The sequence below is a fragment of the Seriola lalandi genome, unplaced genomic scaffold, assembly GCF_002814215.2.
Source record: "Seriola lalandi dorsalis isolate HSWRI2012SDOR001 ecotype SW California unplaced genomic scaffold, Sedor1 jcf7180002055008, whole genome shotgun sequence".
NCBI lineage: Eukaryota > Metazoa > Chordata > Actinopteri > Carangiformes > Carangidae > Seriola > Seriola lalandi.
The window spans coordinates 1,332,282-1,359,642 of NW_019525551.1; the positions used below are offsets into that span (position 1 = coordinate 1,332,282).

The window sequence follows — 27,361 nt, forward strand, 5'->3', positions numbered from 1 at the left end:
TCTTCAGTCAAGGAGAAACTAATTGGAGGAAAGAATAGAAGAAAGGAGCTGTTGGAAAACTAAACGTAGCAAAACTTCACTTCTCTACAGCATGCCACAGAAAGGTAAGCTTGCTCACTCTCTCTCTCTCTCCCTCTCTCTCTTCTCTTTCTTCATCAGTCTGAACAGGAGTTAAAAAGTTAGTTTGTTTAGCAGATAAGGACAAGATGAAGACAGGCTGATAATGTGGAACCTGACACAAGAACAGAAGACAAACATGTTTAAGTCTAATGTTAAAAAAGAAGAAAAAAAGGAATGAAAGAACTGTTTAGAAAATTAAAAATCTGAAGTGACTAAACAATTAATCAGGTTTAAGAGTAGAGGAGAGAAAGGATGAGTAAAGAAGGACTAGATGACAATGACAAAAAGAAAGAGGAGGAATACTTTTATAAGTAAACTGTTGAAATAGACAAAGAAAAAGAGAGTAGAACACCTTTGGATTTGTTAAAATGGTAGTAATACAGAACAGACAGAATAATGAATAATGTCTAACACCTGCCTGTCATTGACTACATCACCCACAGGCTGGTATTTCCTTTGAAAGTGTAAAAGCAGCAGATGCTCGTGTTTAGTTTCAGGAGTTATGTTGAAGTTCGTCTGACTCAGAGTTTGCATTAAAAAAAAAAAAACCTCACAGTAAATGAAGTGATATAAACTGATTCACACTGATACTGGAGCACAAAGTCAGGACTGTGGTGTGAAGATGAACTGGCCTCAGGATACAGGCCACTGCTCTGTTGTATTTACAACGTCCGTTTCTACAAACACAGCAGGTACAAACACGTGAATCTGTGTGTGAGCGACACCGGCGTGTGTTTCTCCCCTGAGGCCGGACTGGAGAACTCGCTCCGGGCTTCCGTCCCGTCGGTCCCGCGGAGAAAGCGCCATTGTGGAAACAGAGCTCGGGACAAAACTAAACTTAATAAACAACAGCAACAATAACAGAAGCCTAAAGTGGCGCTCGTGCTGAGAGCGCGTGGTGGTGCCGCGCGCTGAGTGGTGTGGATTAAATATCACATTCTCTGCTGGATCGTGAAGCTGAATTCAGATTTTAACACAAGTGTGTTCTGAAAAGTAGGCGCGTGCATGTGAGCGTGCGGGTGCGAGCCCACGTTCATTTAGAATGATCATCGCGATTAGATAATAAAATATAGCCAGTATAGGCCTATTGTTCCCGCCACAAACTATCTTCAACCATGTGTTCATAAACGTTTAAATTATTGGCCTACAAGATTTTATATAACACCATCGATCTCATAAATATCTTCAAACATATTATTAAAAAATATATCATCCACCCTAAACATGTTTCTCACCTCGTTTATTAAACAACACAATTGAGAAATGTCACGCCTGTTTTGTACTGTTCTAAATCATTGTTCAGATATTCTGGAGCAGACAGTGTGTTTGCACTCAAACGGTGTTTATAATAACTGTAAAAATAATTATAATGATCACCGTCAATAGTTATTTCTGAGGAAGACTGTCGCTGAAACGGTCCGTTAAACTCCTGATTTAAAACATCATTTGAAGCCTGTAGAGGCCTTTCTTCTGTTTTTATGATCGTCAGATAAAAACACGTATTTGTAAAATATCTTGTGTCTTTAATTGATTTTTTAAACGGAAATAATGAGCCTCTGTGGATATAAATGAAGACATCTGGCCTCAGCAGTTTATTCTAAGCTGTATGATCAGTGTTATCCACTGTAGGCCTCTCAGGCCGAGAAGAAGTGACACGTTAAAATTACAGCAGAAACACGTCCTTTAAATATGATGTGTAATAAAATTCAGACTGTTTTCAAATCCATAGCCAGCAAATACAGGACGATACACTTCGTCTTAATTGATGATCTAAGTCGGCTGTTAATTAACGTCTTAATTAAATCTTAGCCAATTAACCGCATGATTAATCAGGTCGAATGAATTCATCCAACACGTGAATTTGGAGCGTTTCATTGTTTGTGTGTGTCTGTGCTCCCATATGTTCTGATGGAGACACCGTGCACAGACGCCTCAGTATTTGCGCACACACCTGAGCCATTTTCTGATTCCGACAGATGAAGATCAGACAGGAATCAGACACATTTCCAAGCGTATCTGTGTTTTTTCATTGGAAGCCGCTCTGGCTGTTGTCTCACTAAAATACTAGGTACATGAAATCAAACACATGATCAGCTTAGTTCAGCTGTGTCCTGCAGAAGACACACACCGCCTGAACAAACTAAGATCACACGAACATTAAGAGCCACTTTGTTTGAAATTATTTCACTTTCATCTTCCTGTAAAAAGTTTGTTTCTGTGGTATTTTCACGCTGAGTTGAGGACGTCAAACACACATATTCAAAATACACAAAACACAGTCAATAAACGCTGTTGATATAAAAACAACTTCTACCTTCACTATGTACCGTATTTATCCCGGTCAGGTTCATTGTGTTAATTATTTGTAATATCAGTCCACTTTAAAGTGCTACTGGTTTACGGCTGAAGAGTCAGACATCCTGAATGACGGCTGCTTCTTTTATACTGTCTTATAATGTTGGATAATAAGAAAAAAAGAAAAAAAAAGAGCAAAGAAAATTATTTTCTATGAAGTTTTAGTTTTATTGAGAGTTCTGGTTTACTCTGGTTAACCTGAACTGTTCTGTTTTATGCAACTATTACAATAAAACATTATTATTATTATTATTATTATTATTATTATTATTATTATTGTGAGTCTGCAGTGGGACCAGCACGGGGAACCAGCAGCAGTGTGTTCGGCAGCAACTCTTAGGCTCTCGGGTCTTTTCTCCTCATATCAGCCGCTGAATGCGGCTGAATGAAACTTTTATATTGTCATCAGTGTGTTCAACAGAACTCCTTTATGTCCGTTGTGCTGCTCAAATTGGGCTCCCCGCCGCGGTTTTGTGTCGCGGCTTCTTTAACGAGCCGCAACTAACGAGGCAACGACACCAAAATCCCGCGGACACACAAAGCCTGGCGGGTATTTACCGAGCAGAGCCGCGGCTCCGCTCCTCCGGCTCTTTGTCTCCTTTCACCAAGAGAAGGGCGCTGAGTTATAGCGGGGACAAGGTGCCTATAGCCGGCCTGTGTGTGTGTTTGTTCCTGTGTGGAGCTGCTTCATGTTCATTATGCAGGTTGTTAATGACAAGAGCTTCAGAGAGGGAGCAGCTCTGAAGCCTTTATTGCTTCGTTTTTTCTTCTTTTTTTCCAGCAAACCTCAAAAGGCTTTGGTCTGGAGAACTGGGTGAAGTAGAACGAATGTCATGTGCTTTCTCAACAGATAGTTAAACTGGTCATCTTCCTAATCATCCCACAACAGTGCACCTTCTGCTGATGATGGAGGAGTTATCAATTAATAGATATGAATCTTATATTATAGTTTTCCACTATGTCTCTGTTATTGTTGCTTTTTGCAGTATATAGTCAGGAAAGACCAAACCATTGTCCCACACGCAGGACATATAAACTTTAAATTATTTATACATTTCACCAAATATAACAACGCTACATTTTATCACTATTCAATTCTACAAATAATGTATCATTTAGTAGTAACTCAGGACTGATGTCATTTTTTTTTAAAATGACACTTCCTGTAGTTTCTAATAAGTTTGTGCTGATTTAATATGGACCCAAATTGTTCAGAATTAAATACATGAATAAGACAACATTAAACAGCCACAAATATTGCAAATACTACAAATACTAACAAAATATAACCGTGCAGTTGCAAAACTTTATTATTTTTCATCTTGATTCATTTGCTTCAGTTTATTTTTCGTCATATATGAGAAATGTTCTTGTTCCAAAACCTGTTTTTTCAATGATAATGTCACAAATCATGAAGTAAAGTATTGATGTATAAGTCCAGACGAACTGGACAGAGCGGGAATAAACTACAATAAACTCTCTTTTTCTGAAAGTGAGCAGGATGAAATAACATGGCATGATAATTCACAAATCATTGTCATATTACACAGACTATATTGTCGGTATTTATTCATACCATAATTTCTTTTATTGAACTTTGAACATTTTGAGTCTCCACAGTGTCTGTGGAGCCTGTAAATTGCCCCGTCTTCTTTACACCAATAAAAATCCTGTTACCGGGTGTGATTCCTTCTCTCCATGATGACTGAGAGACTCTGCCTGTAGCTGGATATCAGACATTTACACAAGTCAGTCTATAGGACGCATGTCTGCTCAGGAAACAGGAGCCTCTCTTTTTATTATTAAACTCTGTGTGATCCTGAATTATATTTAGTAAAATAAAAATAAAAGCAGCTCTAACTCCTTATCAATGATTTATCTTCCTACTCTCCGATTTTATCATAGTGTGCAACAGCTGTACCTAAATCCCACAACATCTTTGTCTCAGTGTTGATGGATCACAGAGACTCTATGTCCAACCAACAGAGAAATACACACCCACACACACCCACACACACGAATTCATTCTTGAGTTGACTACATTAAGTTATTAAGTTATTAAATCACCTGTTATCTTAATGTCTGAGTATTAATACAACAAAACTAATCTCCTGTGTGTGAGATGTGAAGCTGCTTTGAGTGTGAGAGCTGGACTCCAAGTCTGTGCTCATAACTTTATGGACATTTGCATACATTAGCATATGAACCAATCACAGGATTGCTTGGCATTCAGCCATTCTGTGCAGACAGTGTCTCGGGTGTTTTTCACTTCAACATGCTTTTCTCTGAAAAAACAAGTTCACTATTTCTTGTATTTTCCTACACATTAGAGAAAGATCAGATGTTGTTTCTTGGTTAGAGAAGCTAATTAGACCAGAGTTAACCTGCGGGATGACACTTTTTCTTCCTTTAATCTGATTCAGAGTCCAGGGAGAGAGGTGTGTGTGTGTGTGCGTGTGTGTGTGTGTGTGTGTGTGTGTGTGTGTGTGTGTGTTTGTGTGTGTGTGTGGTGTATTGTCTGTGCATGTACTGTATATTAAGGTGTAGTAAAAGATTATTTGTTGTTTGTACAGATTACAGAAGTCAAACGAGCTGGGAGAGCGGTGTCGCTTCCATGATGCAAAACAGTGAGTTACATCTCTAAAGTACTTGTTTTTACTATCATTTATGTTTTTGATCTTACTGTATCTACAGGTGAGTGAATAACTGTATTTCATATTTCTCATGAAAAACTTTATTAACAAATAGATATAAGACAAAAAAAAAAATGTTTTTCTAAACACATTCTACTTCAAGCCCACCACTGCTTGAGGCCCAGGTTGAGCACTACCTGACAGCCACAACTAAATGCAAGACACAACATAGCTCCACTACCAACACTGAAAACTTGAACCTGCTCTCACTCTATTTCATTACTGGCTATAATTTAACCACATCTGAATATCTGCTTATATTTCCTGGAGCTCAGCATCAGAGCAGAACTCTGGTTCATTTCATCTTGGGCCTTGAATCAGCTATAACTGATATTTTTTATGATAACAGCGTATCAAAGATTCAAATATATCAACGTGAAAACAATGTGACCGTGTGAAAGAGAGAGAATTGTCTTTACAGTCAGTTTCACATCATTGTTGCCCATACACCAATGTAATATATGTGTGTTTATTTATATATATATATATAAAAGTAAGCCTGCCTGTAAGCCTACTTGTATTGAATTTCCATATATGACATATAGGCCTATGTACATATAAAATAAAAGCACATATGTAAAAATGGAACCTATTAGAAATTGGATTTATTTCACATATTGACATATATGTCTAGCCCATATATATGTTTATGTATGTATGCTTGTATTGTATAAAAAAGGAATATAAATACAGTCTGTCAATATATGTCGATACAGTTGGGTCTCAGATTAGGAAGATAGACATGTTTAAAATGAATGAGAAATTAATAAGAAAAACATATATAAGCATATAGAATTTTTCAATGTAGGATTTTTTGTTTTAATACACTTGTATATATCAATTAAATCATATAGTTAACATATATGGTTGCAACATGTAGAAATTCATCATGTAGTTATCTTTAATATATGCACATATACAAAGGTTACTATTGTTGTTTCATATATCTTATGAACCTATATCTCCATGTATCCAGAGGATGTATAAATGTGATAATATAAATGACAAATAGGCAACATCACTATTGATATAGGGACATAAATATAATTTATTACATTTCTGTATGGGTGAGCTTTTTAGCAGCAGCAGCATCTGTTTTCCACAAACCAAACACTGGATATATATATATATATATATATATATATATATATACACACACACACACACATATGTATAATTTCATTGTAAATGATGAGGTCAGAATGCTGGGCTGTATAAAACCTTTTGGTCGGGACTGACAATGAACTCCACCTGGTTTCTTTTTTTTACTGCGGGACAAGAGGTCCATGCTGTCTGCAGTGAAGGTGTGTGGATTCCTTCTCTCCATGTGTCTATGCTTGTCCTTGTCCTGCATCTCTCCTCTGACCATTATCAATCCCACAATGCACTGCCTCTACCCCGTGTGTCCATCTCACCCTGGATGTTACTGGATGATGCTGAACAATCTAAAATTTTAGCCATTTTTCTGTTGGACAGTAGCATTGGGTTAAAGGTCAGACTGCTTGCTGTTATCACATCACCTTCACTTTAATCAATTCCAAACTGTGAAAATAGAGTGGCTGGGGGGTGTTGAGGAGGAACTGAGGGTGAACACATCATTAATGAATGAGCCACAGTTTTCATTAGGAATGGATTTAAATCAAAGTGGGTTGAGTCAGTCTGCACTGTTCTCCAGGAGAGATGATGTTCTGTTCAACATCTAACTCTCTTCTAGAGGTGGAAGTCCACTGCTCCATCACTGGAGTCACAGTTCAGATCCTCCTGGTCAAATATGACTCTAATACAAGACAGTTGTTCAGTCAGATCTTTACTGGAGTTAAAGTACTGGAGTACTTGATTTTAAAAATACTCAAAAGTACCTTTTTTATGTCAACACATTGTTGTATTGATCCACATTTTCACAACCTGATGACTCTGAAACAACTGACTGACTGAGTTACTGACTGACTGACTGACTGACTGACTGTAGAACCTGTAGAATAACAAGACTGTTGAATATGGTGCAAAGACGTTTGACATGGACATGAAGTCATTTGACCAACCAAAGCATAGAAACTGCAACAACTACAAGCTTCTGTTTTAAGGTCTGGAATTAAACAAACGTTACCATGACATACTTTCCCAAGTTGGATGGTATATTTTTGTAGTCTGTGATGAAGTTTGGTCGTGGTAAACACAGCAAATAATTTAATTTATTTATAAAATTTCAAACATGGACTTTAGGTATGGTTTAGTTAAGGTCTAACTCATTTCCAGTTACTGTCCACCCCTGGTCTCTTGTGATATGTGTCAGTCTGTGTGTGTGTGTGTGTGTGTGTGTGTGTGTGTGTGTGTGTGTAATGATGTCTGGAGCAAAGGGAAAAGTGCGGTGACGTAGTATAAAGAGACAAAGTCCACGTCAGGAGGAGGTTGTGGTGGATGGATGAATATGACACAGGAGAGCAGTGTGAAAGTATGGAAATTTATATTGTAACCATGAGAAAAAAGATGTGTGATCTTGATGAAGTACTTTTTTTGACCCAAATCATGATCTTTTCCTACAACTAACCAAGCCATGAATGTTATTATAGTAACAATGAAGTCAAATGTAGGTACGCCGCTGTCGGTACAGTCCGTGAGTTTATTATTGTAACCATGACAACCAAGGTCTGGTAAATCTGCTGCCGTAGGGGGCGCTGTTTCAGGAGACAGTGCTCCGGGTCATATCAGAGGGTTGAATAAAACGACCTGTGCGGTGGTTCAGGTTGGAGGAACTGTTGACTAAACTTAATGATAATTTTAACAGTGTTTCTTCAAACCTGACCGAGCTGTGTTTTGTCTAAACCTTAGTGATATGATTCGGCTGTGTGTCGTTGTGTATGGACAAACAACATGTTCTGTTGTTTCATTTGGAAGACTTTGTTGTTGCTAACAGCACATGGTTAAAGTGAAAATTAATTGAAGTCAGGTTCAGTGTGAATGAGCTGATTTAAAGTGAAAGCTGCTGAGCTGCTCTCAGGGGCCTACCTGCTGTGTGTGTGTGTGTGTGTGTGTGTGTGTGTGTGTGTGTGTGTGTGAGTGAGTGCCACAGAGGGACCAAAGCCAAATTGACTCCATATGTCTGTCTATTAATTGTGTGTCAGCAGAGGAAAGCCCGGCCGTGCCCCTCTGGGAAACGACACTGTGATTAACATTTCTACGCCGAAACAATTGACCCCAAAACACAGAGTGAACATGATGTGAGGCAGCGTGGGGGAAAATCAGAGGGTGAGATAATCCAGCGTCACACTCAAAGTTAACAGCAGCTTCTACAGGGGCAATGACTCCTCCTATAATTTTATTAACCAGAGGAGATGTTCAAAGCCACGACAGTGTCAGGTGTGTTGATCCAGGTGATCCATCTGTGTTTCCAGTGGAATGTGAAGGTAGGGGTGGGGGGGGGGGGGGTTAGAGAGAACCTCCCTTTGACCCTACCCTCTGCCCTCTATATGCATCTAAATGAATGAACAAGCAGCGCAGTCCAAGTCTGTCTTCTCTTTTAATTGAACAACTCATTTCAATTTCAGTTCAATCTATTTATTTATCTAACACCACATCACAACAGACATTATGTCAAGGCACTTTACAGAGTGAAGTCAAGACCACAATGTAGGCCTATAGCAGCAGACTCACCTGAGCCAACTCTGACTATATTTATGCTTTATCAAAGAGGACTGTTTGAAGCTTGATCTCATATGTAGACAGGTTGTCAGCCTCCTGAACCCAGACTGGGAGCTGGTTCCACAGGAGTGGAGCCTCATAGCTGAGGGCGCTGCTTCCGACTCTACTCTTGGAAACTCTAGAAACCACAAGTAGACCTGCATTTAGAGAGTGGAGTGTTGTGTTAGGATTATAGGGGAACTATGAGCTCTCTAAGATACGATGGTGTCTGACCATTAATGGCTTTGCAGGTGAGGAGGAGGATTTCATACAGAGTCAATGTACACACTAACTTAACATTCATTTTTACGATCTCCAGGTCAGGTTTAATGCTGCTGAAGTGGATTACAGTCTTACTGTATTCATGTTTACCCCAGTTTTAAACAGGATGCTTTGACAGGAAGACATGTGACGGTGGCGGCCACTCGCCGCTGTTGCTAACTTCATTTCTCAAGATAGAGCTAATCATTTCATTAATCGCATCATCAGTAAGATGAACATGAAAAATTGTTTCACTTTTTATAAGATAGGACTCAGTAATAAACAGAGATGTCTTGTTGTGTTTCCTCAGCCTGCTTACAGAAAAAACACATTATTGTTATTCATATTTGTGGTAGTCATCCCTCTGATGATGACTGAACTGAGCGTCCATAGAAAAATCTCTACACTAACACCCTGTGTGTGTGTGTGTGTGTGTGTGTGTGTGTGTGTGTGTGTGTGTGTGTGTGTGTGTGTGATTTATTAATGTCCTGTTGAGAGGTTTATAAATCTGCAGTATGCTTCCCCCACAGTGCCATTAACAGACAATAGACAATTGATCTAGTGTAAATCCCGACTTAACCTGCAAAGTGTCACAGCACAGACTGATGTCTGCTGCTGCTGAGAGGAACGTGTCAGACCTGCAACATGCTCATCAGCAGACAGAGCATTTCAGACTCCACATGAAAGCCTACAGCAGGGCCTGTCATCAGCTGACTCATTTTCCTCCCTCCCTCTGGAAGCTGGAACAGTTTTTTTTTCTTCATTGCCCAGCTGTCAGACCTGTAGATGATCAATGTCCTGAGATGATCATTTCAGTCTGAGATGTTTCAGTCCTTGGAACCTTGGCCCTCAGTTAGGTCTGTCAGGCCACACCTCCTCTGGGCCTGTAGGCATCATAACTTGAAGGACACTAGAATTAAAGCTAAAGCCATACAGGTGAGCATGGACAGGACAGTGCTGTTGGTATGCCCATGCAGAAATGTAATATATAATATAGATTTAATATATATGAAGAGTGATGTTGCCATATATGTCACCTATATAGGGGGGTATATTATTATCACATATATACATCCTGTGGATTTATAATTTTATAACCTATATGAAATACCTTGTAAAATTTGTATATGTACGTATATAAATATATACGTATAAGAATATGATGAATTTTTATATATAACATTTTGAGACCATATATGGTAATGAATTATATTTGATTAATTTATGCAAGTTCATTAATATGACATACATTTTTTTTAAATTCATTTCTCATTAATTTTAAACATGTGACAGTGGTGTCAGACTTTTGGACTATAATATCAACATACAGTATACTGTATGTCTACAATATAAGCATAAACATTTGTATGGGCTGGACATAAATTTAAATATATGAAATAGTTTTATATATCATTTTTACATATGTGCTTTTATTTTATATGTACATATATGTCATACATTCAAATTCAATATATATCACATTTGCATATGGGTGTGAATTGTATGATTCTGCCTTTTCCTGATAATTAATAAAGTAAACTCTTTCTAAATGTATATTTCAGTAAATTCAGTCTATGAAGTCACATTTGATATTCATTATTAATTAACACATAATCTGTATTAAGAAAAATGGTAAAGTACCATATGAATATACACTGCACTGTGTATTTCTTGAAGTGGTGTGTTCACTGTCTGACTGTAGATCATATTGTTTTACCTCAGTCAAAGACGAATTGATTGACACAGTGGTAGACCTCAGTGTTGCCAGGGGCCGGGTCAGTGGGTGGGCCCATGGCAGCGAAGCATCAGTCAACATTGTTGTTATAACCAGTAAAATTCACTGTATTAACATGTTTCTCATGTCGCAAGAAGCCAGATTACAACACATTAAAATGTTAAACACACATGAGAAACTTTATGTTTTTGACTAAAGAGAAGCTTAAGATGCTTTTTCCCATCTTCATCTCGTCCCCATTGACTCCACCCCCTCCTCATGCATGTGCCTGATCAGTGTGGCTGCTCCGTTCATTGTCATTAGACTTTTCATTACCTCTCTGGTTTTCTGCTTTAAACTGAATTACTTTAGAAACTAAAGTAAAATAGAGCTTAGTAAACCAATTACTGAAAACATTTTTTATTTTCTTTGTGTTTGTGTGTGTGTGTATGTGTGTGTGTGTGTGTGTGTGTGTGTGTGTGTGTGTGTGTGTGTGTGTATGTAGGTCACAGTGGAGTAAACCAGCTGGGAGGTGTGTTTGTGAATGGGAGACCTTTACCTGACTCTACCAGGCAGAAGATAGTGGAGTTGGCACACAGTGGAGCTCGACCCTGTGACATATCCAGAATATTACAGGTAAATTCATCATGTTGAGAGCTGAATCTGTCAGCACTCACACTAACATTGGAACTGGTAGTCATCCCCAGAAACACACAGTAGAAATGTTAGAATACACTATAGCTGCATCCTTCGGGGGGCATGGCCTGTGAAGGTGTGGCCCTTTGTAGCTGTCGTAGACCACAAAGGTCAAACTGAGATGAGACCATTTGGTCTACAGAGGATTTTTTCTTTGCATCATAAAGCGCCTAGAAGCCTTGATATCATGAAACTTTCTTTCATATAAACTTCAGGTTTTAAGGCCCTTGGTTTTAACAGTTGTACTGTTAGCTGATGAACTGAGCTGATACCCAATACTTAAATTAACAGTGTAATCCTCAGGCTCTCTGTCAGTGCTTGCTGCCATATTATTTTCATTACGCAATGAAGCTTGGCAAAGGGATCCACCTGCCTTCATTGCCAAGGAAAAGGATGCATTTGGAGGAATCTTTAAAATGGGGCGGTCTAGTTGCGCTGCTTTGACACAGTCAGTCTTCAAATGCAGCCTCTGAACGATGCGGCTCCTGACTTGGGACACAGCCTATGTCCCTGGACAGGGTTAGTGGTTCAGCATTCAGATGCACTTTTTATGTCACTGTACATCAGAACTGTCCACCTAAGACTAATAATGACATCAGTTTATTCAGTTATTTGCTCAAATGCGTTCACATGACCTGTGTATACATTGAACTGACAGTCAGTGGTGCCTGTGCGGATTCTGACTGTCGACTTTCAGGAGAACATGATGGTGATGTCACACCAACACGCTTTGTAGTGAGGAAGTCTGGATGACTAGATTGACAAACCATCTGACTCGACACCTGCTCGTTTCCTGGTTCTTAATGATTTCTTTAAAAAGAGTATTTAAACACAGATGTAGCATCACACTGCTATCATGTTGTTGGCTTCAAAGTGGACAGTTTAAAAATCAACTGTACCTAAACTGATTCATCGCACTACAAATGTTGTCATTTTTATTCCACACATTTTTCTTCATTGTCAAAACCTTGACCTAGATTACCCACAATGCAGCCCCCACCATACTGGTGTGTTATGCTAGTAACACAAAATGTAGCCTTAAGCCTTATATCCTCCAACAGAAGAGAGAGAGAGGTCTCACTTCTTTCTAACTTCACACCACCAAATTTTTTTCATTTTCAAACTTGTAGTCTTGATCCTTCCCTAGATAATCTAAATAATATATGTTATGTGTACTGTTTTTGGCTGCAGGTGTCTAACGGCTGTGTGAGTAAAATATTGGGCCGGTATTACGAGACAGGTTCAATCCGTCCTCGGGCCATCGGAGGGAGTAAACCCAGGGTGGCCACTCCAGAGGTGGTGGGAAAGATCGCTCAGTACAAGAGAGAGTGTCCGTCCATCTTTGCGTGGGAGATCAGAGACCGACTGCTGGCAGAAGGAGTCTGCACCAACGACAACATACCCAGTGTAAGAGACCCTCCTGTTCTTCAGCCAGGTCATGTCAGTCAAAGGTTTGTGCAGGACAAGCACAACTCTCAACACATCCTTAAAGCTTACCATAATAGCTAATGTATCAGCAGGGTTACAGGAGCGCTTGGTTCTAATAGTCTGTGGGAGTCGGAGGGGAGTGGGGCACACAGACGCATGCAATCTAAGAAACGCACAGACATTTAATATCAAAAGTCAACACTGATGTGTACCAAACAGATGAACACTTTATTTTACACTTTTCTACTTTCTACCAGAATCAATCACATGATGCTGTTGTTATACACAGCTTTAAAGTTGTGAATAACCTCACTTAGCTCAGTTCATGAATCATATGTCAAAAGTAACAGAATACATCTTTAAACCTTTTCAAACACTGAGGTTGAGTGAACAGGCTCCATACTTGTCTGGCTTTTTGAAATTGTTCAGATAATACGTTTCCCAGGATGCCTTGCAATAGGGCTGTGTTTGATAACACTACTTATTCTCTATCTTGACGTCCTTTATGTTTGATGTTTGTGCCAAATGTCATGACATTTCCTCAAGGCGTTCCTGATATATCGTGTTCACAAGAATCGGATGAATATGAGGTCACAGTGACCTTTGACCTTTGACTACCAAAATCTTATCAGTTCATCCTTGAGTGCAAGTGAATGTTTGCTACCATCCCACTGAAGTTTGAATGTGTAAAAAATATCCAGCAGCCAAGCAGACAGGACATGAGCTTAAAAAGACTTTGACGAATCAGCTCATATTGGAGCGAACTGGTTGTGCAGTGCCTTTCATATGCAACAAATAGTTGCTCTCATGTAATCCCATTGTGCTTGTTCGAAGGTTTCCTCAATAAATCGAGTGCTCAGGAACCTGGCCAGTGACAAGCAGCAAATGGGCACAGTGGGAGCTGAAGGGATGTTTGACAAACTCAAGATGCTAAATGGACAAACCACCTGGGGAGGACGCTCAGGGTGGTACGCCGGGACTACGCTCACTACCACAGGTGAAACACTAACTCAGACTGCTGCTAACTCTACCACCACACTGTGACTACCGAGCACCAGCACACATGGGTGTGATAACAGTAGCTAAACAGGGTCTGAGCCAGGTTGAATACATTCTTAGTGGGAGGAACACAGAATCAGAGCTTCAGTAACCAATCACACAAGTGCCTTTCATCTCCTACAAACCAACATACAGATAGGCCATTTTCACTGAGGACATGTCCCAGTAGACAAACACACCTCTGTGAAGCAATGTCAAGTCCAAGTACCAACATGTACATATAGCAACACCTGGATAACAGCAGTAGTAACACCAGTAACAACAATAGCAAAAACAACAACAAGAAAGACAACAACAACAACAACAACAACAACAACAACAACAACAGTAAACCACTTGTATGTGATCATGTGTTCTCAACTTACAAATAACATTCAAGAGCAGCACAGGACACATGGATTTGTTTGTAGGCCACCCCATACACAAATGTATGTACATATATTGAATGTCCATATATGACATATATCTACACTACAATAAAAACGTATACGTAAACGTAAACGTAATATGTATAAATTATATATGAAACATATTAGAAATTGGAATAAATCCATATATTGACATATAGGTCTAGCCCATACAAATATGTATGTTTATGTGTGTATGTTTATATTGTAGACATATGTTATGTCTACATATGTAGATATATGTTATGTTATTAAGTATAGTCAGTATATGTTGATATTATTTTACATTACAGTCCAAAAGACACCACTTTCCGAGAATGTGAACATGTTTAAAATGAATAATAAAAACATATACAAGCATATAGACTTTTTACATGTATTTTTTAAATTTAAAAAATATATTTAAATTAAAAATATATTGTTAATATGTATGGTTGCAACTTGGTATACCATATAAAAATTCATCATGTAGTTAATTTTAATATGTGTAAACATTGTACTAGGGGTATTTCATATATGTTATAAACTTATATCTTCATATATATTTCAGAGGATGCATACATGAGATCATAATATATCCCCTTACAGGTGACATATATGACAACATCACTCTTAATATAGGGACATATATGTTATATATATATTACATTTCTCTGTGGGATGGATTAGTATGTGTTATTTACTCCAATGAAAGGTTGTGTGGCTCAATGCACATATGAATCAATATCCTTGCAACCTTCATTTGAAGGTGTCCCAACAGATCTGTGGGGTAGATAGGTCTTGGGCTGTAGTTGGCAGATCTGACTCTACCACACCATAAAAGCTCAGTTAATGCTGTATAGGCCCTGCCCACTTTTCTAAAGATTTTCTACCACAATTTGTGAGATTGTGTCTGTCGTTTACTTTTCTTTTTTAATGCAGCATTCACAGAATTACTCATTTGCAACATTTACTCAAATTTCCATTATACGGGACAGAGGCCACATTGTATAGTTGACATGAGCAGCTTCCTGTCTCTGTCCTTCTGTGCGGCTGAGGGCCCCATTTGCTGTATGGAGCCCTCTCATATGCTGCTCCTCCTCCAGCACCTTGGGATTACAACAGTGAAACGAAGTCATGCTATACTAGCACGGCTGCTGCCTCCCCATGCGTCTACAGCATGTTTGTGCCTGTGTGTGTGTGTGTGTGTGTGTGTGTGTGTGTGTGTGTGAAGGGAAGGAACGGGGGGCGTCTGCTCTCATTTGTGTCTCTTTCTGCCTGACTGACTGTGACACTGAGCAATGGCTTCATTCTGTTTTGCAGTCTCTGTCTGCTGGGGATAATGAATAATTAGGCTAGCACCACAAATAACATAAATTCCACAGGGAGCAGGACTCAAGCTCTCTGCTGCTCAGAGATCAAATGTTGGAGATCTCCGCTCTCACTGTACCTTCACTCAGCACTGACTCACATTCAGGGTTTCATTTCATGGATTTGGATGCTACACATTGGATTGTAGTGAAGTAAAATATGATGGAAAAAGAGAAGTAGTGAAATCATAGAGTTGAGGTTGAAAATGAAAAGATAAGACAAGAACAAAAAAGGTGTGAAACAGTATGAGTAATATGAATGTATGAATGCAGGATGATAAAAGTAATTTTTATGTCATGTTTGTAAATCTAACATCCAATCAACTTTTAGCTGTTTTTGGTCTCCTCCACTTCCAGAGAAAAATCTCTGGCTCTTTAGCTGCGGGATGTTCCACATTGTCAATGAAAACAGCTGCAGCTGTAAACTCCAAAGGCCAAAAGTTAAAGGTCTAGAAGACACTTAAACCCCTTCTTTACTACTACTACTAATAATGATATTAATAATAATAACAATTTGATAATGGTAATATTAATAGCATTATTATTAGTATTATTTTATTTGTGTAGCACATTTTATGCAAATTTGCAGCCCACAGTGCTTCGCTCAAAACAATTAAAGAGTAATAACATTTAAAATGACACATACAACAGGAAAAAAGATATGAACACCAGAGATTAAAATTACGATTTTCTTTCTTTCTGTCTGTCAGAGCATGAGCAGTGGGGTGACGTGATCTTTTTGTATTTGTTTAAACCCTGGCTGGAGCATCAACTGTTATTTTCTTATCATACTTTTAGAGGAGCTGGTAAAGAGAGAGAGAGCGGTCTGAGTTAAACGCTGTCTGACTCTGATGAACAGAATGACGACAATCAAAACTGTCATTCACTTTTAATAAAGCTGTTTCGGTGTCAGACCAGGATTTTAATAATATATTGTTAATATTCAAATGATCATATAATTAGTCAAAATATATTTACTCACATACTATACTTGGGCATAGTTTTGAGGTACTGGGAGGAAAATATTCTTTTCACTCCACTACGTTTATCTGACGGCTGCAGTCACTTGATCTTCTACATAGAACATGATGCATTATTACTAGATGCGACTACCTATGTTTGATTCTTTTGCGCGTTTTGCTCAAATAATTATTAACAAAAATGATTCCTCATCTTCATGTACTTTACTTCGAACGCATAATTTTTACGTATAATGTTCTTACATTGTCTTGTAGTTTTAGTATTTCTTTCTTTTTTCTCTGTATGTGAAAACTTCTTCAGCCCCAGCTGACTGTCTGAAACCACACTAATTCAAGTTGTTTGTTACGTCCTTCTTCCCTTTTTTCTTCTACTACTACTCCCTTCCCTCCCCGGTGCAGATTGTCCTCAGGCAGAGGGGGGGGACAGCACCATATCCGTCAGCTCCAATGGTGAAGACTCAGAAGAGACTCAGATGAGACTTCAGCTGAAGCGAAAACTGCAGAGAAACAGAACGTCTTTCACACAGGACCAGATAGAAGCACTAGAGAAAGGTAAGTGTGTTCATCATCATACAGCTGTGTACACATCAGGACTTCATACGCTTAGAAATGTCAGCTGCACAGCGTTGTTCTCTATGTCAATGTAGTTTTTGTTTGTGATGAAAACCAGACTGAGCCAGATCAGATTCACAATGTAAGACAACTTGTTAATGTGATGAGTTATTGTTAAACTCTTTAACCTTGTTAACTATTTCAACTCCAGACACTAAGGATATAAATTGAAACACATTCCCCACCTACATGACTGATTCCTAGTTTTATTCAAACGCCTGCTCATATGCAAATGTAATATGTGCACATATAATACATTTCCATACAAATAGATAGATAGATAGATAGATAGATAGATAGATAGATAGATAGATAGATAGATAGATAGATAGATAGATAGATTCATCCCCTATGGGAAATTCATGTGTCCATTACCTCATTGTTGATAATAATAATAATAATAATAATAACAATAATAACAATTTTAATAATACTAATAAAAAGAGTGAATAATAGATAAACAATAACAATTAGATCAGTTCACTTCCTTTGGTTGAGGTGTTGTACAGCCTGATGGAAGTGGGAACAGAGGTTCTCCTGAACCTCTCTGTTCTGCATTTGACGTTCGCTGCAGGTGTAGCTGCTTCTCTGTCCTGCCAGAATGTTGTGGAGAGGATGGTTGGTATTGTCCAAGATGGCCTCCATCTTACATTGCATGCGTCTCTCCACAACAGTCCTGAGTGAGTCCAGACTCCTGCCAAGCACAGACCCAGCCTTTTTGACCAGCTTGTCCAGACTCTTGTGTTCATGTTGAACATGTTACTGCCCCAGCAGACTGCAGCATAAAAGAGTACACTGGCCAGCACTGACTGATAAAACATGTGCAGCATTTCACTGCAGACGTCAAAGGACCTGAGCCTCCTGAGGATAAAGAGCCAGCTCTGCCCCTTCAGGTAGATGGCATCCGGGTTCAGGGACCAGTCCAGTTCACTGTTTAGGTGCACACCTAGGTATTTATAAGACATCGTCAGATCCCTGTACTCCTCTTCATGCTGTTCCTGATACGCACCACAATAGCTGTGTCATCCGAGTATTTCTGAATGTGGCAGGACTCAGAGTTGTATTTAAAGTCGGCCGTATACAGGGTGAACAGAAATGGAGCCAGAACAGTCCCCTGTGGAGCCCCAGTGCTGCTCATCACTGTCTCTGAGACACAGTTATCCAGTCTGATGTACTGTGGTCATCTTGTCAGGTGATCCACAATCCAGGAGGTGAAGCAGGGATTCACCTCCATCCCTTCCAGCTTGTCTTTAAGGATGGGGGTTGGATGGTGTTAAATGTACTTGAAAAATCAAAGAACATAATCCTCATGTAACCACCTGGCTCATCCAAGTAAGCATGGGCCAGGTGGAGCATGTGAAGGACGGCATCATCCACTCCAATATGTTCTTTGGAACCGGAACAAGACATGATGTTTTCCACAGGACCGGGACCCTCCCTGTTTGAAGGCTTAAGCTGAAAATCCTCTGGAGAGGCTCAGCCAGCTGGGCTGCACAGTCCTTTAACAGCCTCGAACACACACCATCCAGGCATGCTGCTTTTCCAGGATGTAGCCTCTTGACCTCCTCCACTGTAAAGCACAGGAGACTTGACCCCAGTATAGAGGGAGTTGCAGCTGCAGTGTCAGGTTGTGGAGGAGATGCCGTAGGAGAAGCTGCAGCTGAAGCAGTGGGAGAGAGAACAGGTGAGGCTGTGTCACACCTGTTGTAGAACAGGTTGAGCTCATTGGCCTTGTCCACATCACCTGATGTTGCCTGGCTGTTCTTCTCTTTATAGCCAGTGATGGTCCTCATCCCCTCCCACACTTCTCTGGTGTTGTTGTGCTGCAGCTTCCCCTCTTTCTTTTTGTAGTCCTCCTTCACCTGCTTTAATCTTGCAGACACCTGAGCCTCTCCCTGTCTCCATCCCTGAAGGCCTCCTTTTTCTGGTTGAGGAGGGTCTTGATGTTACTGGTGATCCAGGGTTTGTTTTTTGGAAAGCAGTGTACAGTCCTTGCTGGTATTACAGTGTCCATACAGAAGTTAATGTATTCTGTGGTACATTCAACCATTTTATCAAGGTCAGGGTCCTTGCTTTTATCATTTTCCTGTGATTCCAACGGACATCCCAATCTGTGCACTCAAAAGTCTTTTAGAGACTCACTGGCCTCTAAAAGACTGAAAAACAGATTATGATCTGATCTGCCAAGTGGTGGTAGAGCTGAAGCAGTGTAGGCCTCCTTGACATTTGTATACAACAGATCCAGTGTCTTAATTTCCCCTATGGGACAGTCAACATACTGAGTGAAGCCAGTCAGGTGAGAGGTGAAAGTGACATAGTTAAAATCCCCTGATATTTGAAATGAATGCATCAGGATGCTGGGTCTGTACTCTCGCAACAGTCTCGTGAATGACGTCACAGCAGGCTCTGCTAGTGGTTGAATGTAAACAACAATGGCGACGATGTGAGAAAACTCCCCCTGTTCATAGTACGGTCTAAGACCAACTGCCAACAGCAGATCTTCTACTTCACTGTGATGTGACCTGGTTGCACCATCTACTGTTCACAAGCAGAACCAGTCCTCCACCTTTATTCTTTCCACTTGCTCTGGCGTCTCTATCCGCTCGTACTGCAGTGAAGCCGGGTAAATCCACACAACGGTCAGGAGTGTTGTCGTTTAACCAGGTCTCAGTGAAACACATGAGACTACACTCATGATATGCTCGCTGGTTCTTCACAAGTGCCTCCAGTTCATCACACTTGTTAGCCAGGGAGTTGACATTTCCCATGAGGATTGATGGTAGAAAAGGCTTATATCTCCATCTCCTAGCATTTAGCTTAGCCACGGCTCTGCATCCACGGTATGGCTTCTTCAGCTCAGCCAGTATGGGATGTTAACTCCATATCTGGTACACATTAAAGCCAGGAGTTCTTCCTTTGTGTACATCAATTTCTCCATTGTCAGACGAAACGACGATGTAGAATAAAAAACATAAATTGAAAAAAAAAATACTAATATATACAAATATATAGCAAAAAACTACGAGCTACAAGGACTTGCTGCCACTTGTTGCCAGCGCATCATTCGAATGTACATACATCTAAAATTGTATATCAAACCTGTTACCTATGTCCAGCATATAGAGATACATTGCTGTGTTCGTTTCTGAAATATTGGTTTTCTTCTCTGGTTGATTGTGATGGAAAAAGAAAACTGTGAAACAGATAGAGAACTGTAGTGAAGATCTCTGTGGCATGCACATTAAACCGACATTTATAACAACTCCATTTATTCTTACATGCAAAACATTTTTCAGTTCTTCAGACAAACCATTTCATTAGAATATTGAATGTCTGAACTGATGCAGAGAAATGTCTGTTTAAGGCACAGCCCCTCACATATACTGGAAATATATGCTTCATTATTAAGATTACTTTATATTGACTGTCCTGATGTATATCAGCTGTTATTATTATGTAATAACGCAATGTGGTTTTGTTACAGAATTTGAAAGGACTCATTATCCAGATGTGTTTGCCAGAGAACGCCTTGCAAACAAAATAGACCTTCCAGAGGCAAGAATACAGGTAGCTTCTTGTTGCTTAGGCTTACAAGACAGTGTGTGTGTGTGTGTGTGTGTGTGTGTGTGTGTGTGTGTTGGAGGTTGGGTTCCTCCTGTTCCTCCTGTGGCCATGAAGAGCATGTTTCTCAGAGTGATTTTGATTTATCTTGTTACTGGTTAAAAATTCTCTTGAATCAAAGTTGCAATCTTTTTAGCTCCAAATTCAAACTTCAGCTGAACATCAGAATGTATTGTTGCATGGAGGGCTGCGGCTTTTCTGCTCTTACATCTTTACCTAATAACAACCAGTGTCCTTTTTTTCTTGTGTAGGTTTGGTTTTCCAACAGACGAGCAAAGTGGAGAAGAGAGGAGAAGCTGAGGAACCAACGTCGTCAGGTTTCCAACTCCTCCAACCACATCCCCATCAGCAGCAGCTTCAACACCAGTGTTTACCAGCCTCTACCACAACCCACTACACCAGGTACTGATGCCACACATATATTACATATGGGGGAGACCGGGGATGGTTGTAACAGTTTTGACATTTCTGTCTGTTTCTTTTAAGCCAGTGCATTCAAAGTTTAATACAAACTAGTTCCATGTGTCTGCTGTTAAATGCTGTAGCTGTTATCTCTGCTACACAAACAGAACATGTCTGTGGTTTAGTTTCAAACACAAGGAGTGAAATGTTACAATTCACCCATTAGTCCAGGAAACAGGATGACATAAGGATTATGATAAAACATTAGCACTTACAACTAGCATGAAAAATATCTACATAGACCCACAATAAACATGATTTAAGTTTATTTTGCTATTACTAAAATAAATTAAGTAAAAGAAAAACGTTCTTACCTCAAAATGAGTTTTTCTTCTTAAACTGTCTGTGTCTGTCACAGGGAGCTACTTTCTCACATGTGGAGTTAGGACTAAACTGAGCAGGTATAGAGTGAATCAGGTGATTCAGAACTTGTTTCTGTTTAGAGAAAAAGTGTTTCAACTGACTCATTGTAGTAAAGCTCTGAACCTCCTCCTTAACACCCATGTTACAACCATTCCTGGTCTTCCCTACTGTCTACAGGTCTGTTTCACTGAACACATTCTGACTTGTCACAGCAGGAAAAAAAACAGATGTTTCTAATAACATGAACAAAGACTGTTCTATTGCAGTGTTCCAGTAAACCCAGTACAATGTAAGTGTGGCATCAAGCCAGGATGCACCATACCAATACCTGGGGCCAGATGCATAAGACTCTGTGGAGTCTCATGACTAAAACTCTGTGTATGCACAAAACCAGCAATATGGATATGCATTATTTTCATCAGAATTATAAAGCAGTGCGTTCGCATGGTTCTGCTTTATAAATCTCACTCATTGAGAAATTGGTCGCATGTGCACCAGCCATTTCCACTCCCACAGTTAGGCATAAATGGATGAAGACTCTCCCTTGATCATCATAAAAACACTGTCTCAAGTGATCAGACACAGAGAAGAAAGATGAGAAAGAACAAGGAAAGAAACAAAGAGCATGGTTTTTGTGACAGTGGCTGTGGTCAGCTGTCTGCAGTGAACCCTTGTTGTGACTATAGTAAGAAGTGTCCATATCATGTGTAGTAAATGTCTGGTCACATACGTAATCATGTGTCCTCATTCTCTGATCACATAGCTCCTGGTTTTAATTGTAACGATTTGAGTTTTTAAATGTATTTTATTTAGACAACATTTATAACTTTGGCTTCTTTTGTTCAATGAAAAACATATTTTTATTCAACAATAAAACAATGATTTTGTTATCAGCTCTGGTGTCTCTACCTGGACACATGGGCCTAAGGAGCTAACCCTAGAATTAATGGACTTGAGATTCACTTGTCACTTGGACCAACTGTCTCTCCTGTATGGAGATACGCAGAGGTGGGTAGAGTACCCAGAAATTGTACTCAAGTAAGAGTACTGCTATTTTAGAATTTTATTACTCAAGTAAAAGTAAAGAGTAGTTACCCAAATATTTACTTGAGTAAAAGTAAAAAGTATGTTGTGAAAAAACTACTCAAGTACTGAGTAACTGATGAGTAACCTGTTTGTTTAATGATGACGGCAACAAATAATGCACAAAAACATAAAAATAGCAATGAACAAATTCAGAGCCAAGAATATTTCTTAAGCAACTAAAACAATAATACATTAAATAATAGATTAGATTAGATTAGATTAGATTCAACTTTATTGTCATTGCACAGAGTACACGTACTAAGACAACGAAATGCAGTTAGTATCTAACCAGAAGTGCAAAAGAGCAGTTAAAGTGCAAGTGTGTGCTGTACAGGTATGTAAAGTGAGGGTGTGCATAAGTAAAGTGGAGATGTGCATATGTAATGTATAATAATACATTAAAATAAAATAAATTGATGCAAATTGAGCCACAATAACTTACTAACAGCACAATAGGCTCAGTAGGCAGAGATTACAAAGGAAAAGAACAAGTTAGCCTTTACGCAAACTATAAACTCTGATAGGTGTGGGCCGCACCTGGGAACACACTGTGCTATTCTGATTGGTGTTTGTATGCATGCGTGCGTGCGTAGGTGTGCATGTGTGAGTGTGTGTGTGTGTGTGTGTGTGAGCATGTGTGAGTGTGTGTGCATGTGTGAGCATGTGTGCGTGTGTGTGTGTATCTGATTGGTGAAACGCAGTCATGCGATGGATCCTACTTTGGAGGTCTCTGACAAACCGAAACAAACAAATCGTGCATTAACAGATCGATAAAAATATGTAGCGAGCGTAATGTAGATAAATGGAACGGAGTAAAAGTAGCGCTTCTTCTTCGAAAATAATAAAAGTTAAAAGTATGTTGCATTAAAACTACTCTTAGAAGTACAATTTATCCCAAAAGTTACTCAACTAAATGTAACGGAGTAAATGTAGCGCGTTACTAGCCACGTCTGGAGACACGCTAATAGATTGTATGTTCAGTTATTTCGCACGGACACTGTACAAATCTCCTTGTTCTCTCCGTTTCATCTCCTCTATCTCTCCAGTGTCCTTCTCATCAGGATCCATGTTGGGAAGGCCAGATCCAGTTCTGTCCAACAGCTACAGCATACCAGCCATGCCCAGCTTCAGTATGGCTGCCAGCCTGCCGATGCAAGTAAGACAGAGCAATACACAACTGATCCACAGTGTGTGTGCAGGCTGGAGCGCCAAGAGTTAGAGGCGGCATCTTTATGTGTGTCAGTATCTCTGAACCCCCAGCTCTGTCAGAGTTGTAGTCACTGACAGTTTTAGATGAGTCACAGGACTGACCAACAAAGATGTTGAGCCTGACTCAACTTCTGCTACAACAGAATGCAGAATGTGATATATTGGGAATGCACTGGCCAATTAAATACAACCAAGCACATATTCATGGTAGACTTTGAGATGCTGCACTCAGGATCTACTGATCACCTCAGGATTGTCGTGATGCAGGATAAAACAGCTGTGGCCATGACAACTTCCTAGAGCTGTAAAATACTTGCTCATAACACTGATGAAAATCCAGAGTTTAACCTCGTTGACATTCATATGATGTTTGTATAGAATACAAGACATATCATGAGTGGAATAATCAACAACACCATGACTGAGTGTTTCCACCTTGAGTCAGTCAGTCTCATAAAAACAGATTCAGACAGCCAGGGTTTCATATGTCACAAATTTTAAGGAACCAATCCTGTCAACTTGTGGTGACAAGGGGTGGGGCTAAATAAACCTGAAACCTTGTGCACAGAGAGAGAGAGAGTTAGCATTAGCACAACCACTAACACTGTGTCAGCCACTGCCAGTTACAAGCTAACAAACAACATAAACAAATAAAAGATACTAACTGCGCTAACCGTTCTGATCCGTCTGCTAGTCTCTGGTTCTGGTCTCAGACTCCTCATCTGAGTCTTTTGTGAATAAAAATGCCTCTTCACCCTAATATGGCTCATTGACCTTTGCTGATTGATTGCAACTTTAAAGAAATTAGCTTGACAGTAACGAGGCTGTAACAACACTCCTAATCCAGTATGACACCTACCCGCTACTGAAGGGCCAATCAGGGTGTTCAGTTCTGGTGTTTCAGTGTCTTACATGAGTTTTTGTTTCCAGGCATCCAGCCAGACCTCTTACTCCTGTATGCTGCCCACCAGCCCCGCTGTAAATGGAAGAAGTTATGACACATATACTCCTCCACACATGCAGCCACACATCAACAGCCAGTCAATGACATCCTCTGCAACGTCGTCAACAGGTAGGAAGTTACGCAACTGCCTACATCTGTTTTGCATCTGTCTATATAATTTCTCATAGCCCGTATTTTTGGAAACTTCGGACTCTCCCGTCGTACATATGACAACGGGGGGTTGCCGATGGGTTTGAACGATGCTGAGCTGTAGCAGCAGAGCCACTGCCAGGTTAAAGCTAAAACATGCAAACAGACCATTTTTACAACATTAGATTTAAAAATAAACTTGGATCAATAATGATCAGATTATTCTTTATTGATTGTTCTTTCATGACATCTGCACAGTTTGATTAGTTTGAATCCTGTGTGGACTCGTTTTCAAATGTCTTTGCATTAACTTAATTTCTTCTAAAATTCTCTTTGCCTTCAGTCGGTGCACGCCTTTAGATTTTCTTCTGTCATGTCTGTGTTATAACTGTAATCTAATAACCTCTCGGTTCTCCTTTGACCAGGTCTGATTTCCCCTGGTGTCTCAGTTCCAGTCCAGGTTCCAGGAAGTGAAGCGGACATGTCACAGTATTGGCCCCGCCTGCAGTGATGTCATTTCTGACAGTAATGGTTGCTGCCTACAGTGACCATCAGCAGTGACTGCAGCAACAGGAATGAAGGAAACATCAAAGCAGCTGTATAGCTGTTGACTGAAACACACTGCACTGCAGCAAATGACTATGAAGAAATGACTCTTATTAACGCTTGTGTGAAAACATGAAAAGCTCATTCTGGAGACGAGAAGGACAGAGGGAGTCTGAATCTTTTCCAGCTGAAGGATTTTAATATTACTGTAAACTCTTACAAGTTCAGCTACAACTGGATTGAACATCATCATCACATCATCTCCATCTGCTGCCATTCAGAGTCCGGTAGGTGAGGACACCCTGAATGAAACGCTGCAGCCTGAGCTGCTCTCAGGAAGCTCAGGAAGGTGGGCCGTCCTTTAAATGAACTCCAGACAGGAAGAAACTGCTCAGTGTCCTGTGGGAAGGCACATTACCTCTACTTTCAGTTCCTAATTTATATCATGTTGGTGTTTTTGTAGCAAAAACAAAGATGTTGACTGAAATGTAAAAGGAAGAACTTCTTGAGACTTGAAATGAATTGTCCAAAAGCCCTGGTCTGGGATGTGTATAGAATTTCAAAATGTGGACTGGTGATATGTGTTTGATATTGTAAAAACTCTGGCCCGGATGTGATCTGCTCACTGGCATAGACTCTCAGTTTGTTTTAGTTCCAAAGCGCAGACGTCCAGAGATTCAACAGTGAACCAACTATTGAAAGACTGGAAACACAACAAATGCTATGCTAACTTATAAAAAGTGAACATTAAAGTGTGTCTGGGATGTAAATCTGTTTCTAATTTCAAAGTGTAAAGTATTTGTCTTCTCAAGTGGTCTGGGAGGGTTTCCATAATAAAGTTATTTCAATTACATTGCTTGTTACATTCTACATCATTGTATGAGTTCATGTTTTTTATTTGTTGAAGCTGAATATATCCTGTATATAAAAATGTACAGCCCCATTAGAAAAGCCCTGATCTGAAGTGAACTCTAGTTTCCAGCCCTCCAGTATCTTGAGTATCTATGACAACAGCTCAGCTTGTGTATCAGAGATGCGTGTTGGTGTGTGGAGAATACAGAACACACACTCGGGGAGCTGAGCACATGGCTGTCGTGTTGCTGGCTGACATGTACACTAACATGAACTGTGTTTTTGTGGTGGCAGAGCTACTAGCATATGCAGTGCTATGACCGCTCAGAATTTTCCTGACCTTGACATTTGCTTCGCCCTTTTGCATGGTCTTTTGGTGGCTAGCACAGAGTGCAAGGTACACAGGTGAGGGGAGAGAAGCAAACAGGTGGGAGGTTTTTGGTGTTTTGGTTGAAAGTGCAGAGAAGCACGTGTGTGTGTTCACACCAGCTGTGTGTCTGCTGCTGCAGCTCTGTCTCTCTACATAGAGTTTACAGGTCACTTGAATGTTGGATTTCTCTTCATTATAAATTAACTTCTGATTTATATTTGACAGAAAACGTCACTAAAATGTCACTGTCTCCACATGCAGCTGCTACAATGATTAAAAATATGTTTATATTTTTTCATATCTGTGTCATATTCAGATTCTGTCTACACATTGAAACTATAGTGAAAGGAGTCAGTTTTATGTGATGTAGCTGGTATGATGTCACTATGACATCAACACATCTTTTC

General features: G+C 39.7%; 1 protein-coding gene across 1 annotated transcript; it reads left to right on the top strand.

Moving 5' to 3' along the window:
- Positions 1–27,179, top strand: LOC111647713 (paired box protein Pax-6-like). The gene is made up of 12 exons (XM_087171535.1): positions 1–104; positions 5,049–5,102; positions 6,449–6,472; positions 11,327–11,457; positions 12,709–12,924; positions 13,780–13,942; positions 17,140–17,292; positions 20,837–20,919; positions 21,225–21,375; positions 23,931–24,040; positions 25,024–25,165; positions 25,612–27,179. Exons 1-12 carry the CDS (start codon positions 92–94, stop codon positions 25,695–25,697), a joined length of 1,326 nt encoding a protein of 441 aa, XP_087027661.1. The 5' UTR covers positions 1–91; the 3' UTR covers positions 25,698–27,179.
- The last annotated feature ends 182 nt before the right edge of the window (positions 27,180–27,361 follow it).

Bases quoted from the DNA above. Each gene is read 5' to 3' on its own strand.
- LOC111647713 (XM_087171535.1), top strand. The intron at 11,458-12,708 runs GTAAATTCATCA...TTTTGGCTGCAG, and splicing joins ACATATCCAGAATATTACAG to GTGTCTAACGGCTGTGTGAG. The intron at 25,166-25,611 runs GTAGGAAGTTAC...TCCTTTGACCAG, and splicing joins CTCTGCAACGTCGTCAACAG to GTCTGATTTCCCCTGGTGTC.